This window comes from Verticillium dahliae, genomic scaffold, assembly GCF_000150675.1.
Source record: "Verticillium dahliae VdLs.17 supercont1.12 genomic scaffold, whole genome shotgun sequence".
In the NCBI taxonomy this organism is placed as follows: Eukaryota; Fungi; Ascomycota; class Sordariomycetes; order Glomerellales; family Plectosphaerellaceae; genus Verticillium; species Verticillium dahliae.
The window spans coordinates 391,269-408,660 of NW_009276943.1; the positions used below are offsets into that span (position 1 = coordinate 391,269).

Below are 17,392 nucleotides of genomic sequence, written 5' to 3' on the forward strand. Positions count from 1 at the left end.
TTTGTACCTGGACGAGCCAAAGGCACGGGCCCCGGCTGGGGCAGCTCCATCTGGGTCAGTTGCGCTAAGCGGGGCCACCTGGCGGCTTCCGAGATACGGCTGGGCCGTGACTGGATGACGTATATGGGGGGGGGGGGCGTTGCTGCTTCCCTTCCTGGAGGTATCTTTGCAAGCACCTTCCATCTCAACAAGTTAGAGGCATCAGAGCTGCGCACCTTGCCTGCCTGCCACATTCTTCTTGGGAAGGTGCGTCTGAGATCACGAGGCAAGAAGTGCCGAGGATGGGTGGCAAGCACATTGAGTGCCGGACGACTTTGGAGAGGGACACGGTGGGAGGAGCATGGCCTTGACAATGGCAGCACGGCCTTGGCAATGGCAGCATGACCTTGGCGATGGACATCGTAGCAGGCCGGATTCACATCGAAGAACGAGTCTCCTCAACTTCGCTCGTCCCGAAGCAACATGGCCTCTTGCCGTGTACCTACGGTATCGACCTACCCTCAGCATCTGAGCTGAGAACCAGCGCCTCGACCATGTCCCAATCTGCGCAGGGGTGCATCTGACACACATGGTACAGTCGTCACTAGCCCCTTCTAGCTAGACGCCGTGCCCGTCTACTCGCCCACGCTCGCACTTGGCCCTCCGCCCGCCATCAGTCACTCACCGGCTAAGTAGTAGGTATCGGCGTCCTGAAAGTGGAGGGTGCACCTTGTTCAACTCTCAGCGCCCTGACGTCTACTGTTCCCACCGCTTCGTCACCGCAACCTCCCACCCTCTCTCCGGCTCAGAGTCGAGATCACGTCAAGCATCGCCCTGGCTATGCCACCACGCCCTACCGCAGACATCTCTCGCACCTCATAGTCTTCCGAGAGGCACACTGCATCGGCCCGCTCTGCCCGTCCTCTCTGTCCAGCTGACCCCGCCCCGACCGAAGAATGCCGCCACCGGCTTCCGACCACTGGCAAACACGAGATTCACGAGATACCGACTTTCCACCCCTTCCCTCGGATTGACGACTACCACCGCTGAGAGCCAACTTGGCTTGGGTTCGACGGACCATCGACGCCTCGACAGCACCTCCCGGAAATACTCTCAGTCACCCCGTTGCCGACCACCTCTTCCCCCTCCTCCCACCAAATACCGTCACCGTCACCGGGACCGACCGAGCCCGCTTACGAAGTCGGCAACAGGCTGCTGACAGGGCGTTTGAAGCAGAATATCACGAACTACTGAGTGACTCTGAATACCTGACCGCCCCAAACCGCCTTTACAACCCCGCCAGCGCCAGTACCGTGCGTTTCCTTGAGCACCATCGGGACATTCAGCGTAACGCAGCCCAGGAGCTCGACCCCATGGCGAACCAGGACAACTCACGAAACTACCTCTCAGACCCTTGGGCCGACGATGACGACGACCAGAGGCGCACCCGTCGTCGCATTCCCCCGATGAGGATGCACACTCTAGGCGGACCCCAGAGCGGCAGAGGGTCGTCGAGGCTGAACATCTCAGCCCCCGAGGACGAGGGGGACGATGTCGACTCGGTCAGAGCCATGTGGCATCGCCGCCCGCAGCAGACATTTTCGCCCTCAGCCCCGTCCCATCCTTCCATGAATTCGCCCGGCCATTTGTCCCCAGTTCTACGACCGCCCGAATACGCCGACGACAGCCGTCGCCCCAAGCGACGCAAGCTAGACTCGGACAGAATCGCTGCAAGCTTCAAAGGATTCCGATACGGCCGATATGGACAAGTCGAACCGGGCGAATTGACCATGGAAATCGTCAGCTGCGACGGCGGGCTCTTCGCCAACGAGTCCTCCTACGCATACGAAAACATACTCAAGAACGACCCGACCGTGTATTGCACCAAGTCTAGCAAGTGCAACATTGTTCTGAGACATCAGGGCGCAACCGTCTTCAGTCTCAAGGAGCTCGTCATCAAGGCGCCCGGGTCATGCAACTACTCGTCGCCGTAAGTGACTGACCTCGGGTAGACTCCCCCCATCATGGCTAAACACTGTTTCGCAGTGTGCGCGAGGGCATGATATTTGTCTCCATGAACCAGGACGATCTGCTCACCCGAACGACTCAGTATCAGATACAGTACGCGCCCCCCAGATCAGGGCGTACTCGGGATCCGCGCGCTCTGGCGCCCATCATATCGATACGTCACAATGATGATGGTACGACCGTCACGCGGACGCGGCTGCGCACGAGGCCTCTCCATAACTATTCTGATGACGAAGAGGACAACCAAAGCACGGCCCAGATGCCGCCCGACTTTGCCACTGACCCGCCGCCATTCAACATAACGACGGAATGCGACGAGGAAGAGAGCGATGAACCCATGACGAATATGTTCTATCGACGACCCCCCAACCGGATCGGTTCTCTACCTTTTGAGAGCGATAGTAGCGACGAGGGCAACCCCTTTGCGCAAGACGAGTACGGCCTCGTCGATGCCTGGTCGCCGGCGGCCCGACGGCGCGACACGCAGAACATGACACTGGCCGAAGCTGCCAATGCACACCAGCAGGCAGCGCACGAGGCCAGCGCCGGGGGCAGTGATTTGATGGTGCCTCATGCCAAGTTTTTCATCGAGAAGGACAAGAGCAAGTGTACAATACGCTTCGATCCGCCCGTGTCTGGGCGGTTCATTTTACTAAAGATGTGGAGTCCACATCGTGAATCGTCGAGCAACATCGATATTCAGGCTGTGATAGCCAAGGGGTTCGCGGGGCCGAGGTACTTTCCGTCGGTAGAATTGCGGTAGTGCTCGGTCAATGAGGCAATACGAAGTTTATGAGAGACCATGCATGCATAGCCGTCAGATGCCAAAGTGAGCCAGCTGCATGCCATTGTTGCTTTCTAGCCCGTGTTTCAACATAGAGGCATATTCAGCATTGTACACTATGATTACATGTATTGTGATGAGCTGGTGATACATAGTACATAGAATCCTGGCCTATGACAGGATTCGAAACTTCTCCCAGAGAAGATCCGAGGCACAGTTTGAAGGGCATGCTAGGAACGCCCCGTTTGTGCGATGATGCAGACGTCCGCTTCACGCCTTGACGGCGTCCGGCTGGGGCGCCTCAGCAGCGTCGCCGTCCTTGAAGACGCCCTTGAGCGCGGCGCTCGGCTCGTCGACGAGCTTGAACATGCCCCTCGGGTCCCGCAGGAAGACGGCGGCGGACCGCGCGACAATGTCGTCGACGGCCATGCCCTCGAGGTCGCGCAGCGTGGCGCGCATCCAGGCGACGACGGCGGCGAGGCTCCGGAGGTCGGCGTCCTCGCGGGCCTTGAACAGGTTCCGCCAGACGGGCGGCGGCGAGGACCCTGTCGCTCTTCTTGGCGAGCCCCTCGTCGTAGGCGGCGATGAGGCCCCGCCACTGCATGAAGATGTCCTTGAGGTAGCGCTGGCGCAGCGCCGAAGAAGTCATACCGTGGTTCAGGTGCATGACGCGCTCGCAGTCGAAGAAGAAGTTGTCGACGAACTGGGCCTGCATGGTGCGCGCCGCGTCGCGGTCCAGGCAGCGCATGCGCGCGATGATGAGGTACATGTGCAGCATGGTGACGTGGGACCACGAGCTGAACGGGCCGAGGGCTAAGATACTTTTTGGCGGCTCCCTCTTCTTTTCTTCTTAAAAGGGGGGGGGGGGGGGGGGGGGAGCCCCAAGGGAAGGAAGATGGGGAGAGGATCGAAGGGGTGAACAGGAGGAAACTCACTCTGCAGCCACGGCCCGTGAGGCGTGCCGAGCTCCTCGCCGTCGTCCGTCTTGGGCACGCTGTCGGCCTTGCGAAGGTCCTCGGAGATGGTGTAGGCGGCCGGCGCGGCGCAGACCTTGTACAGCTTGTCGAGCTGGTTGCTGAGGACGTAGGGGTTCCCGCCGAGGTTGGGCTGGAACTTGCCGCGCAGGGCGCCGGCGAGGGCGCCCGAGACGGGGCCCGTCTGCTCGTCAGGGGCGGTGCCGGGGGTGCCTGGGCCGACGGACGAGGCGGGCGCTGACGGTCGCGTGGGGGTCTTTGCAGCGCGGCGGCACGCGGAGCTGCTGAAGGGTCGTCGTCTCGCGGACGCTGCCGGGGAGGAGGCTGTTGATGTCGGACTCGCTGTCGTCGTCGCCGTCGCTCTTGTCAGTGTCGTCAAGCCGGCTGGGTAGAGGTCGGCCGTGGCGCGGAGGCTCCTGGCGAGGAGCCGGGTGTGCTGCCTGCAGCTTTGGCAGGCCATTGTTGCGGTGTGCTGGGCGAGATATGGCATACACGAGGGGGGTTTCGCTCGATCCAAGCTCCCGTGGCTTTAGACTTCCGAGAGACGCAGGCGAGGTGATGGTGGTGGTGGGGGTGGAAGGAGGAGAGTCGTGACCACTACTCGGGGTGTCTGAACGTCATGCATCTAAAAAAGTTGATGAACGCATCGACCTTCTGGAGCTGGAATCCCCATTTCCCAGCACATGCTAGCGCCGGCGAAACCACGGATCGCTGCTGTGCACGGGCCATCGGTGCCACTGTTGGTGCTGTGCACATGTCGTCTTGGGTGGGGGCGATCAGGGTCTCCGTGGGGGTTGCATCGCCTCAGACATTGAAGAGCAGTTATGTAAAGTTAATATTGGTGTGTTGATATACAGGATGATACAGGATGACAAGGATGATACAGAGGTTCTACATGTGATCCCTCCAAGTGCATCACTGGTACTTGGCAAATACCAAGGTAGCATTCGTACCGCCAAATCCAAAGCTATTCGACAAGGCAACCTTGACCTCCTTTTCCTGCGTCTTGAGCGGCACGTAGTTCAGTTTCGGCCCAACATTGGGATTCTCCAGATTCAACGTTGGCGGGATGAGGTTCTGCGTAGATTGTCAGCATACACTGCCTGCATTTTCCGCAGTGGCTAGCTGGCCACTCACCTCCTTGACCGCCAGCACAGAAAACATAGCCTCCACAGCGCCGGCCGCTCCCAGCAAGTGCCCGACTGCACCCTTTGTGCTGCTGACAGCAACCTCAGACTCGTCAGCGACGCCCTCGTCGCCCATCATGAGTGTCCGAATGGCGGACGCCTCGGCAGCGTCTCCAATCTGGGTGCCCGTGGCGTGGGCGTTGATGTAGTCAACGTCGGCCGGCCTGATGCCGGCATTCTTCAGCGCCGCCCGCATGGCCCTGAACGCGCCATGGCCGTCCTCCCGCGGCGCCGTCATGTGATGGCTATCCCCGCTGCACCCGTACCCCTTGACCTCGGCGTAGATCCGGGCCCCTCGCGCCCGCGCGTGCTCGAGCTCTTCGAGGACAAAGACGGCCGACCCCTCGGCCACGACAAAGCCGTCGCGGCCGGCGTCAAAGGGGCGACAGCTCGCTGCGGGGTCGGTGTTGTACCTCGTCGACAGCGACCGCGCCCTGCCAAAGCCGGCAAAGGTCAGGGGGTGGATGCACGACTCGGTACCGCCGGCGACCATGACGTCGGCGTCCCCAAAGGCGATGAAGCGGCTGGCGTCGCCGATCGAGTGAGCCCCCGTCGTGCAAGCCGTAGTGACGGCGTGGTTGGGACCCTGGAGGCCGTGCTTCATGGAGATGTGGCCGGCGGCCATGTTGATGAGGATCTTGGGCACGAACAACGGCGAGACCTTCTTGTAACCCTGGCACAGAGTTAGCTTCAACAACGTCCCGAGCAGGCGGGGGATGCTCACGCCTTGGTCAAACGCCAGACTGGTGTCGTAGATCTCTTCGAGGTTGCCAATGCCGCTGCCGAGACAAACGCCCGTGGCCTCTTTCTCTTCGTGGCTCGAAGGGTGCCAGTCGGCGTCGTCGAGAGCCATCTGGGCGCTGGCGACGGCGTACTGGGCAAATGTGGACATGCGGCGCATCTCTGTGGGGCCCAGCCACTCGGATGGTCGCCATTGCTCTGTCGGTACGAGGCCGGCGACGCTGCTGGTCATGTCCTTCCAGCGCTGGCGCGGCTCGAGGTGGTCCAGGGTCGTGATGCCCGACTCGCCAGCGAGGAGACGGGACCAGGTGGTGCGAACGCCAACGCCGAGGGGCGTGATGGCGCCGAGGCCTGTCACGACGACTCGTCGCATTATCCTGCCATGCCAGAGTTCTCTCTAGCTTTCAAGGTGTGAGACGAGCCGAAGAGAATTGAGACTGGCGAGCTCAGAGGCGATTGCGTCTGCCGTGTAGTGCCTCTCTTTGCTCACAGTCAAAATACGTACCTTCAAAGCAAGGGACGTCAGAGCTTGAAGGTCGATGGTCAGGGATGAGCTCCGGCAAGGATTATGCTAGGCCCGATTCGGTCGAGTTTCAGGTCTCGAACGCTACAACCGAACTCGACACTGTATTGACAGTGGCCAGACCGTGTTGAATCGCGGCCGAAGACCCCTAAAAAGCTAATCTGCACAGTGCGAGACATGGGACATGCGGATGGAAGGGGCGGTGCTCAGCTTCACCTTCCCATCTCATCCTACCCCAAAGCAACACGTCGTCTGACGCGATCATCGTGCTGCGGCTCTACTCAAGGCTTGCTATTTAATATTCAGCCATTGAATATCGTTACCTTTGCACATCGCCAGCATGTTCTGATCACACATTCGCACACATCTCTGAGGAACTCCTGTCCTCGACTCAAGACCTAGGCCCAAGCCCAAGGCTTAGACCCGGGCCACGTTTCGTTCTCATGCGGCTCGAGCCATACAACACGCATTGACCGCACCTCAACTCAAATCAATCGAACACTCGTCTCTCAGCATCGTAGCTTCTTTGCAATCTTGAACGCGAACCATATAGATCTCAATTGCCGAAGAGGACAGACTCTTTTTGCCAATTCGAAGTCCGGCATTCTGTTATCCTTGTATAGAATCCTTCGCTCATTGCTTGCCGTCATCTCCGCCATAATCACACCGAACGATATCATGGCCACATTTTAGAACGCGACGTACTTAGCCTTCAAGACGACGAAAACACCACCGCCACTAAACCTTGAGCGCCGCTTTGGTGACACTCCCACGACGCGTAGTCACCTACAGCGCGGCCTTCGCCACGACACTCTTGACTCCGAACACGACAATCACTTCATTTGTGGCTTCTGCGACGCCGCGAACTATACTATTAGACTTTTCCACCACTTTCCCCTTGCTCGCCCAGAGCTCAACAGAATCACCCCCCCCATTTAAGCCCACTGCCTTCCACGCCCGCGGGGGAATCGTCTCGCTGTATACATCTCCCATCTAAGTGGGACGCCTATCATGGCGCGAACTTCAAGCAGCCGTGTGTCCAAGACAGCCCCCAGTGCTGCCGCTGAGTACGATGACTACGAGATGACCTCCACGGCCGGGGCTGCAGCAAGTGGGCGCGAGACGGACAAGAGCGTAGGCCTGACGGCCGCCGGCTTCCAAGAAAGCTCCGGCCCCGTCGGGGACCTACAGCAGAGTCTCTCGCAATGGGGTGAGTCAAGAGCATTCAAGGGCGATGTCGGTGATGATGATGAGCAAGCATCCGAACATGAACTTCTCTTAGATCCTGCCCTCCCCGAGGAGTACGACGCGCGACCAGGCGCCCGGCGGGATAGCGTGGCCGACGACGAGCTCGCCATGGACAAGGAGGACGAGGAGGACTCTCCTTATGCCGAAGTCCGCTCCGCCGTTCGAAATTACGACGAGGACGCACCTTGCAACACCATACGAGCCTGGACGATCGGCTTGCTCCTTGTCGTCCTCGGTGCCTCTATGAACACGTTCTTCTCTCTACGCTCGCCGTCCATTGGCATCAGCCCCCTCGTCGCTCAGATCATTTCGTGGCCCATAGGCCATGGCTGGACCAAAGTCATGCCGACGAGACGCTTTGAGACCTTTGGCATCCGCTGGAGTCTGAACCCGGGTCCCTTCAACCGAAAGGAGCACTCCATCATCGTTGTGATGGCTAGTGTTTCCTTCTCAGTCGCCTATGCTACGGACATTATTCTGGCCCAGCTCGTCTTTTACAAGCAGGATTTTGGCCTCACCTTCCAGATGCTGCTAACCATCTCGACGCAATCCCTGGGATACGGCATTGCGGGTATTCTGAGGAAGTTTCTCGGTATGGGTTCTTCGATTCCCCTTGCCCCTTGTACAAGCATCCCGGCTGACCTCGCAGTCTATCCCGCATCCATGATCTGGCCCGGCGTTTTGGTGTCTGTGACCCTGATGAATGCCATGTACGACCGCAGCGACAGACCCGACCCCTCAATCCTCGGCGGGAGAATGCCGCGCTACAAGTGGTTCGCGCTGGTCACTCTGGGGGCGTTCTGCTACTACTGGATTCCCGGGTACTTTGTCAAGTGCCTGAGCGTCTTTGCGTTTGCTACTTGGATGGCCCCCAGAAACCCCGTTGTGAATCAGCTGTTCGGCGGCTCGACAGGTCTCTCACTGTTGCCTCTCACATTTGACTGGACGCAGATTTCTGGTTTCGTCGGCTCTCCTCTGATTCCTCCTTGGTAGGTCATGCAGACACCTTCGCCGCAGTGGCCGAATATTTTCTGATGGTTTTCAGGGAAGCAATCGCCAACACGATGGTCGGCGTCATCTTCTTCTTCATCACCTTGTGCTCCATCTTCCACTACACTGGCGTATGGTACGCGCAATATCTGCCCATGAGCGACTCGGGCACCTACGACAACACTGGGCAACGGTACAACACGAGCCGCATCCTCAGGCCCGACATGACGCTGGACGAGGAGGCCTACAAGAACTACTCGCCTCTGTTCATCAGCACAACGTTTGCCATGTCGTACGGCCTGTCGTTCGCCGCCATCTCATCTCTTATCGTGTACACATACCTGCACAACGGAAAGCAGATCTGGCAGCAGTACCAAAACAGCGCCAAGGAGAAGCCTGATGTTCACATGAGACTGATGAAGAAGTATAAGGAGGCTCCAAGCTGGTGGTATTGGTCTCTCTTCGCAGTCGTAAGTACACAAACACCTAGCTGGCTAGGTACAGGGGGGGGACTCCAAAGTTGACGAATGTGCAGATGCTTGGTCTAGGATTTGTGGCCGTTCTAGGATACCCTACCATGATGACTTGGTGGGCATTCCTGCTGTCCGTGGCCATTTCCTTCTTCTTCTCCGTGCCGATCGGCATCATCCAAGCAGTCACGAACCACCAGATCGGCCTCAACGTCATGACCGAGTTTGTGTACGGATATATCCAGCCCGGCCGGCCGCTGGCGTTGATGATGTAAGATGGCCTGCTCATCCGTCGTGCGAGGCATCACTCTGACAACACTACAGTTTCAAGACGTTTGGCTACATCACCATGTCTCGCGCGCTCAGCTTCGTAGCCGATCTCAAGTTTGGCCACTACATGAAGATCCCCCCGCGCACCATGTTCTGGGCCCAGGTTGTGTCGACGACGATCTCGTGCGTCATCCAGATCTTTGTCCTCAACGGCGCGCTTCAGCGCGTGGAGGGCGTCTGCACCCCGGAGCAGGTGGACCGCTTCACATGCCCCGGCGCGCGAGTGTTCTTCGCAGCGTCGGTCATCTGGGGTCTCCTGGGCCCGGCGCGCATGTTCTCCCCCGGCCAGATCTACTCGGGCCTCTTCATCTTCTTCGGCGTCGGCGCCGTGGTGCCCGTCATCATCTACTTTGCAGGGAAGCGCTGGCCCAAGTCGCCCTTCAGCTTCCTCATGGCGCCGCTCATCTTTGGCGGTGCCGGCAGCATCCCGCCAGCGACGCCGCTGAACTATCTCAGCTGGGGCATCGTGGGGATGACCTTCAACTACTGGATTCGCAAGCGCCACTTTGGATGGTGGTCGCGGCTGAACTTCCTGACATCATCGGGTCTAGACCTTGGTCTGGCGCTCGCGACGCTCGTGATCTTCTTCGCGCTATCGATGCATAAGATTGAGCCGCCCAAGTGGTGGGGCAACACTGTGTACAAGGAGACGATGGACTTTAAGAATGAGGCCATTCAGGCCTTCGTAGGTGAGGGGGAGACGTTTGGTCCGCGCTCGTGGTGAGTGGGGGAGAGCCCCCGGCAGCGTGATGCACGAGGGAGGAGGCTGCAGCGAGGTGGAGCGTCTGCATATGATTCTTCACTCAGGGGTGCCGGGGATGCGTGGGAGGGTCTTCCGGAGGCGCGTGGATGCGGTCTAGAAGTTAAAATGTACGTAGTCTGCCTGTTCGTCAGACCCACGGTTGAATTGGATGGCCTTGGCAGAGCAAGGCAGTTGAAAGCGTGTCAAACGTGAACATGCAGGGTGATATGATAGTAGCCTCTTCCCCCCTTTTCCACCCCTGGCCAAGCGTCCTCAGCCTTCGTGTTGCTCGGACGCCAAGCAACGTCGCGTCTCGCTGGTGAGCATGGGGTAAGAGACGACTCGAAGAACAGGCTCCCTGGCAAGCCCGGGCAAAGCACTGCCTCTGTCGTAGGCCGCATGAAACTCCCATAGTGCATGTTTGCGTCGTAAGGCATCCCGCAATTCCTCCCCCTTCATGTTCCGCTTTCCTCCTCTGCCTCGATCCCACCCGTTCGTCGCAAACATTGTCCAAGATTGCCTGCGCTTGTCCGCGTATCGCCCATCCCACAACCTTTCTCCACAACATGCTGTCATCCTTTCTCTCCAGGAACATGTATCCCCAACGCCATACTCACGCACCTACCAGCCCGATGTGAGGAGACGATTCCTTTCAGTGCCATGCAGACGCGTATCAGCAAGAGTGGCGCATTTGCGTCTCCTCAGCTCTCGGAGGACATGGTGGTCAGCAATTGCAGAAGTAAGCTGCCATACAGAATGCATCTTCGCGGCTGGTCTGTGCCTCTGTTATTTTCCTTTTGCTCAGCCCGCTCTCTCTCTCACTCACTCTCACCCTTGCTCGCTCTTCAGCGGCGACGACACGTATGGTGGTGAGAGAGGAGGGAGCGGGGCGGCCCTGCCGGACCAGGTTGCTGGTAAGAAGCGGCATGGCCTGTGTAGCTGTCACTCTCCTTTTCTTCTTTTTTTTTTTACTTTTCTTTGCTTCTTCTTCATTTTTATATACATCTGCATCATGACAGGTGAGTGAGATCACCATGGACCAAACAAGCGACGTGCAGATTGTGGTGGTGAGGGTGGGGTTCGTTTTTTGGCCCTGGGATAAGACATGTGTCAAAAAAGCGACATGTCGAAATCTGCAGCCGGAACCAGACCCCGTGTAGCAACCCTGCCACGCTCCATCCCACTTGGCGATGCTGGGCAATGGAGTTCCGACAACGTCTCTTGGCCCCGGCCTGTTCCCCGGCAGGCTGTTGATGCTCATCGTGTGTTTCTTTGCCTCCAGACAGGAGAGGCGAGGCTTGTCAGCTGCGCGGGGCCGGTATTGTCAAGGGAGTGGCCGGGTTGCGGCAGATTGGCGGGTATGGAGGGGGCGGGACCATGATGGTCAGGAGGAGTAGAAGTAGGCGGAGGAGGTGAATGTATTGCATCAGGGGGCAGTGAAAGGACACCGGGCTAGGCGAGGTGATTATAGAATCACAAAACACGAACCGTCTAAAGTCGTCATCATCGCCGGCGAGACAAGTGATTTCTTTTTGCACGATCCTCCACCGGAATTGCTGCAGTCCACCGTGTTTTGCAACCTTGGATTCATTTAGCTTTCCCCAAAGTCAAGTCGAGGTTCAGATCGCTCGGCAACTTCATCTTCCCCAGGCTCGCCCACACTCTATCCTGACATCTAGACCACGAGCGGCCTCGTCCAGCAATCCACCAACTCACTGCTTCGGCCCGTTCTGGAAGCTTGTTCTAGGAAAGGAAACGCCATCAACATCACCATCACCGCCATGGTACCTCCAACCCTCGAACAGCGGTCGAACCTCAGCCTCAACAGGAGCACCTGTTCGGCTTCTCCTCACCAGACCCAATGCGGCCCCTCTTTTAAGTTGGCGCCGCCCGAGTCAGCCGCTGCTCAACCTCGATTCACGACACTGAGACAACATCCCCCAAAGCATCACCAACCCTCTAAACATCACTATCCCCCTAGGCATCCTCATCCTGCTCCGACAAGACGACACGCTGTTCGTGCCGACGAGAAACACCACGAGTCCGCCATCGTGGCCGCCGACGGGGAGAAGAAGAAGACGACGACCACCACCACGACCATGCCCAGGGAAACAGAAAGCGACGGGCATAGTTCCGAGAAGTCGGCCCCGAATCCCGCCTCTTCCGGAAGGTTCGGCTCGGCTCTCGACCCTGGCTTCACAGCACGTGTCATCGCCGCCACCGGCCGAAATGCCAACCCCCGCCTGGCCGAGATCATGCCCGCCCTCCTCCGTCACCTGCATGACTTTGCTCGTGAGGTCGAGCTCACCGCCGATGAGTGGATGGCCGGCATCCAGCTCGTATGTACTGCCCTGGTCCAGCCGAGTCCAGCCCCTCTGTTCCAAGGCCAGACACCCGATATATCGCCATACTGACACCGTCGCAGCTCAACGAGGCCGGCCAGATGAGCAACGACGCGCGCAACGAGACGCAACTCGTGTGCGACGTTCTCGGCCTCGAGTCCCTCGTCGACGAGATCACCTCGGTCAAGCAAGGCCCAAGGCCCTCCTCTCCGCTCCAGACGCAGCCGCGAACCTCTGATGCCCGAGGCGGTCCGAAGTGCACACCCAAGAAGACTCCGACGGCCGCGGCCCCGGCAACTCGACACCGTCCGCCATCCTCGGTCCCTTCTACTCGCACCGCGGCCTCGTCCTCCCGTCTGCCGGCCAACGCCTCATCCAACCCCTCTCTCCTGACAGACCCCTGCTACGCCTCCGCCTGACGCACTCACCGGCCGCGTCCTGACCCCCGGCGGGCACGCCCCTGGCCAACGCGACCCTCGACGTCTGGCACGCCGCCCCCAACGGCCAGTACGAGCAGCAGGACCCGGCGCAGCCCGAGATGCACCTCCGCGCCCGCCTCCCCACCGACCCGGACGGCCGCTTCGCCCTCTACTGCCTCCGCCCGCCGCCCTACCCCGTCCCCGACGACGGGCCCGCCGGCCGCCTGCTCGGCCTGCTCGACCGCCACCCCTTCCGCCCGGCCCACATCCACTTCATCGTCTCGTGTCCCGGCCGCCGCACGCTGACGACCCAGCTCTTCGATGCCGAGGACCCCCACCTCGACGACGACACCGTCTTCGCCGTCAAGGAGGACCTCATTGCCGTGTTCCGCCCGGCCGAGGAAACGGATCCCATGGGCGCCAGATGGCGGGTCGGCTTTGATTTTGTCCTGGCCGAGGCGGCTTGATGCCTCCCTGCTCTGATGCCCTTCTCTCTCCTTCTCCTTCTCCTTTTCCTTCTTCATCTTCTCATTTCAACGGGCGGCATGCTTTTGGATATTGTTAGACTAGAGGTGCGTCGTTCATCGACTCGGCAGAGTGGCAAGCCATGCAGGGTCAGGCCTCCTTCGTAGGGAAAAGTAGTCCTGTTGGGCAAAGTAGCAGATAGAACGAGCCGTGTCAAGGACGAGTGCCTAGCTCCACCATCTTCAGGCCCCCGAGTCACACCCTGCGAATATGCATCACATGTACGGCTCCCACGCGGGCACCTGAATCAGGGCCAGATAATAAGCACACCCTCGTGTCTGCTATTGCTCTGTCCTGTGGGGGAGACACACGGGTACCTGACCGGTGGCCTAGTGTGATGGATGCATATGGCTGTGACTGCATTGCGATGAAGCAATTGTCTGTTTTCGATTGCTCATCAGCTTTGTGTAACATAAACACGAATGAATAACGTTTGGGTATCCTATTCTTCTCTCCCTGACCTTTCCTATTCATCTTTTCAACGTCCGTAACTCCTCCCCTTACCTGCCAAGCCCGCCCATGACCCTGCAAATTCCCATTACGCAGGAAACTCCTCAAGAACAATAATTCCCTTTCTTGCCCAATTTTCCAGTTTTCACAAGCCATTGGTAAGCTGAAAGCCTCTCTCACCTGCGTAGTCTACAGCTCCAAACATCAAAACTCAGCGGGTGCGAATAACGAAGACGACGAGGGGATACTGTGGCCAGTAGGCATCGCATCCCCGTTAGAAATAATCCCACAGGCACCGTATCTGCCGTATGCCGATGCCAATTTGTCGTTCGGTATATGTCCTGGACCAGTTCCTCTCTCGCTCTGGGCCGCCGTTCTGGCTTCTCCGGGTCCCATTGGCCTTGTCGATGTTGATGGGCCGTCATTCGTTGCCACCGCGGACACTGCCGAAGTCGGTGCTGGCGTCCAAGGCCCCCATAGGTTGTCAAAGTCCAGCTCATTGTCTCCCATGTCCGTATCCCGTCCCCCACTGCTGACAGCTCCACTGCTCGCCGGTGATACACCCGCAATTCCGTATGAGGGGTGCGGTGTGCTTTCCATCTTCATCGCAAGAGGCGCCCGCGGTGCCGCCATTGCTCTGTTCGCAGAAATTGCTGCAGACACCGGCGAGACGAAAGAACTTCTTCGAGGTCCTTTGCTGGGCGTGAAGATGCCAACCATGGGGTCAACGCCGCCGGCAAGGGGGGTAGGGCCAGGTAGAGCAGGCGTATCCATGTCTTGCTCCCGAACATGTGCGACAGCCGCCTTGAACGAGATGAGAATGTAGAGCAGTCGATTAGCCTGGGGGTCAGACTTTGCGCAATACTGCATAATGGTGATCGAGTTGTTGATTAATAACTCGTACGAGGGATTCGCATAGACTGAGCCGAATTCATTGCTCAGTACGATAAGACTGGCAGCGAAGAGGAAGTATCTAGCGACAACACGATGAGTACTTGGTGAAGAAGGAAAGCGATGCTACTTACAAGACAAACGGGTTTCGCTGCGGCAGGTAGTTGCTTTCATATGCCTGCTGTACCAGGTCGATGGTGTGGGTGGATGCAGCGAAGCAAGCCTCACAGTACTTGGACATGCGGTTGACCCATCGAGGGACCGGCAGCTTTACCCCACTGCGTTCGTTGTGGACTTTACTGAGTTGACAAATGAAGAATGGCCTCGTCAGAAGAAGTATCGAGTGCGAGTAGAGAAGGTTCACGTGCAGGGCGGCAATGCCCTGTGCTGCGTGCCAGGGTCCTGTCCGCACCTTGGTGCAGTGAAGGTCGGGATGTAGGGTGGAGCTCCACGTCTGGCATTGCTCCGCGATTTCATGTGCTAGTCGTAATGATATTCGTCTTCGGGCGTAGATCTTTTTCAGAATTTGGCCAATGACTTGACAGCTTCGGACGGCTGCGTCGAGACCGCTGGAGGTATCGGAGACTCGTGTCAGCTCACCCAAATCGTTCTTCTCGAAGACCATCAAAGCGTCATCTGAACATTCGTCTTCAGCAATGGCGGCTGGGCGTCCCAAAGAGGCTGCCAAAAACCTATCGAGGACAAAGAGGCTTCGCCATAGGTTTCGTCGCAACCTCACATCCTCACTCGTAAAAATGGAATGGTTCTCTTGCACCCTGTGTAGACCAAGAGCGAATGCAGACCGCACTGCCATGCCTGTCCATTTGTTAGTCAAGGACTCTGTAGCATGACATGTGTCAAAATACCAAAGTAGGCATATGCCGCATTGCGCTTCGAAACAGCGAGCATATAGACAGCCATCAGGGACAATGCCTGGACAGACCAAAGTCGGCATCCTCAAAACCAGAGACAGGATCGGCAAGAGATTTTGGCGCTGCGAAAGAACATCTCCGCTCGGTTGAATTGATCTTGTCCGAAGCTTTCTTGAAAAACCGCATCTTCTCGAGTTGACGGCAACGGCGTCCCGAGGACAGTGCCAATCGCGAACGTCAAGTAAAGCAGACAGATGAAAGAAGACTGTGCGGAAAGAGGATCGGAATAACAAGCTCCCACGGAAGCCTCAAATGCCGAGCGGTTGAAAATCTCAATCAAACCATGAGTCTGAGAAAATCAGTCGGATGTGGCGAAAGAAAAATTGATCAACGCCGAAGCCGAGCACGACGCGATCACCAGTTAAGATGGAGCATCACTCACATTGGTGAAGAAAGAGGCAACTAGAATTTTCGCCGTTTCTTGATCAGGCAGGATGTGGGATGGTCGTACATTCGCTGGCATGCTAATGGTCGGCTCCATGATTTTGTGTCGGCTTGGATCCGTTGTGAAGTCATTGGGACCTGTCCTTGTCTCGACAATCATGCGAATAAGCTGCAGATAAGCCAACGAGGCAGAGTCTCCGACATAGACTATTGTTCACCAGGTCAGCCCGTCCATGCACTAAAATTGGTACTGGGACTTCTTACGTAGCCTTCCAGTTGGGTCCTGTAGCATTCTCGTGGACTGAAGAAGAGACGTCTCTTCGTCTGGCCCAGAAACCGTGCTGTTTCTAGAGTGGTTTTCGTACTCATGGTCTGGCGCCAGAAGCTCATTATCTGGCTCGGTGGATGTGCTGGGATTAGTGTCAACCCTGGGACGTCCCACGATGCTCCCGTGTCGACTAGGATCGTTGCTCCAGGCCGCATACACCTTGGTGGGACTATGGTGATCTGGCAAATTGATATCTGGTGAATCAGTCTTCACCGGCGAACTATCGTCAACATGGCGACGCTTTGCTGGCGTGGCGGACGGGAGCGGGGAGAGGTGGTCTAGATCGCTATTAGGTGCCTTGATGTAGGTACAATCCAGGCTACGTTTGCTGCAAGTATTGCAGGGCTGTATGCCGTTGCACTTTCCGTTTATGTTAGCAACCAAAAACATTCAACGAGACGCCGAGCGGGGGGGTATTTTTGGATATCAAGATGGTCAATTTTGATGCGTGAAGCACATGAGCGTTCATCGTCGTCAAGCTGCTGCCTTTGTCTGTCCCTGGGCTGGGCGGCGGGAGGTGCCATATGCGAATGGTCAAGGACAGACGCAGCAGCAGATGTGCACAACAGTCGACGGTGCCACTTGAGCCTTCCGTCGCTGTGAGACTTTGTGTGGCGCTACAGCGCCTCGGAACGGCTGGCGACCAAGTCGAGATCACCTGAAGGGAGCTCTTCCGACGCCAGAGTTGGGTGAGACAGCGCCATATCAGCCGCTGGCCGAGATGAAGGATTGAAGAAAGTCGATGGCGGCGCGGCACCTAGCCGAAGCGACGGTGTGAGGCTCAAGTAGTGAGACCCTAACGAGCCACAGGTGTACAAACTTATGACGCGGCCGGAGCGCGTTGTTGGACGTGCAGTGACGGGTATCAGGAAAGGAAAGCATAGGCGGCTACTTGGCCGTGCCTCGGGTCTGGAACGACAAACGCGACGATGTTGTGGGAGGCAAAACTCAACAGCTACTCAACAAGCTGGAGCGGCACAAGACAGACTAGGTAGCATGGGGAGGGGATATCAATAGAATGAGAAATATGCGCCATCTTCTCACCTTCTGCTTTCGCCGCTTGCACGTTTCGCAAGCTTGGGCAGTTCGAATACGCTTCTCAGGCGGGACCTTGGGCCGAGTCAT

The 17,392-nt window shown here is 57.9% G+C and overlaps 6 protein-coding genes across 6 annotated transcripts; 3 read left to right on the forward strand and 3 right to left on the reverse strand.

Moving 5' to 3' along the window:
• Positions 1–462: 462 nt before the first annotated feature.
• Positions 463–2,770, forward strand: VDAG_06407 (uncharacterized protein; the record flags this gene model as incomplete). Its single annotated transcript, XM_009658785.1, has 4 exons — positions 463–486; positions 598–674; positions 1,097–1,969; positions 2,026–2,770. 4 exons carry the CDS (start codon positions 463–465, stop codon positions 2,768–2,770), a joined length of 1,719 nt encoding a protein of 572 aa, XP_009657080.1.
• Positions 2,771–3,061: 291 nt separating this feature from the next.
• VDAG_06408 (uncharacterized protein) lies at positions 3,062–4,225 on the reverse strand (the record flags this gene model as incomplete). The annotated part of the gene is made up of 3 exons (XM_009658786.1): positions 3,062–3,298; positions 3,336–3,604; positions 3,727–4,225. The coding sequence occupies 3 exons, from the start codon at positions 4,223–4,225 to the stop codon at positions 3,062–3,064; spliced, it is 1,005 nt and encodes a 334-aa protein (XP_009657081.1).
• Positions 4,226–4,680: 455 nt separating this feature from the next.
• Positions 4,681–6,481, reverse strand: VDAG_06409 (3-oxoacyl-[acyl-carrier-protein] synthase; the record flags this gene model as incomplete). Its single annotated transcript, XM_009658787.1, has 4 exons — positions 4,681–4,842; positions 4,903–5,625; positions 5,677–6,044; positions 6,451–6,481. 4 exons carry the CDS (start codon positions 6,479–6,481, stop codon positions 4,681–4,683), a joined length of 1,284 nt encoding a protein of 427 aa, XP_009657082.1.
• Positions 6,482–7,227: 746 nt separating this feature from the next.
• VDAG_06410 (sexual differentiation process protein isp4) lies at positions 7,228–9,978 on the forward strand (the record flags this gene model as incomplete). The annotated part of the gene is made up of 6 exons (XM_009658788.1): positions 7,228–7,426; positions 7,499–8,056; positions 8,114–8,453; positions 8,510–8,924; positions 8,990–9,195; positions 9,249–9,978. The coding sequence occupies 6 exons, from the start codon at positions 7,228–7,230 to the stop codon at positions 9,976–9,978; spliced, it is 2,448 nt and encodes an 815-aa protein (XP_009657083.1).
• A 2,117-nt stretch (positions 9,979–12,095) lies between these two features.
• Positions 12,096–13,224, forward strand: VDAG_06411 (chlorocatechol 1,2-dioxygenase; the record flags this gene model as incomplete). Its single annotated transcript, XM_009658789.1, has 3 exons — positions 12,096–12,335; positions 12,422–12,658; positions 12,847–13,224. 3 exons carry the CDS (start codon positions 12,096–12,098, stop codon positions 13,222–13,224), a joined length of 855 nt encoding a protein of 284 aa, XP_009657084.1.
• A 712-nt stretch (positions 13,225–13,936) lies between these two features.
• Positions 13,937–17,392, reverse strand: VDAG_06412 (fungal specific transcription factor domain-containing protein; the record flags this gene model as incomplete). Its single annotated transcript, XM_009658790.1, has 6 exons — positions 13,937–14,684; positions 14,758–15,439; positions 15,490–15,556; positions 15,938–16,146; positions 16,204–16,612; positions 17,312–17,392. The coding sequence occupies 6 exons, from the start codon at positions 17,390–17,392 to the stop codon at positions 13,937–13,939; spliced, it is 2,196 nt and encodes a 731-aa protein (XP_009657085.1).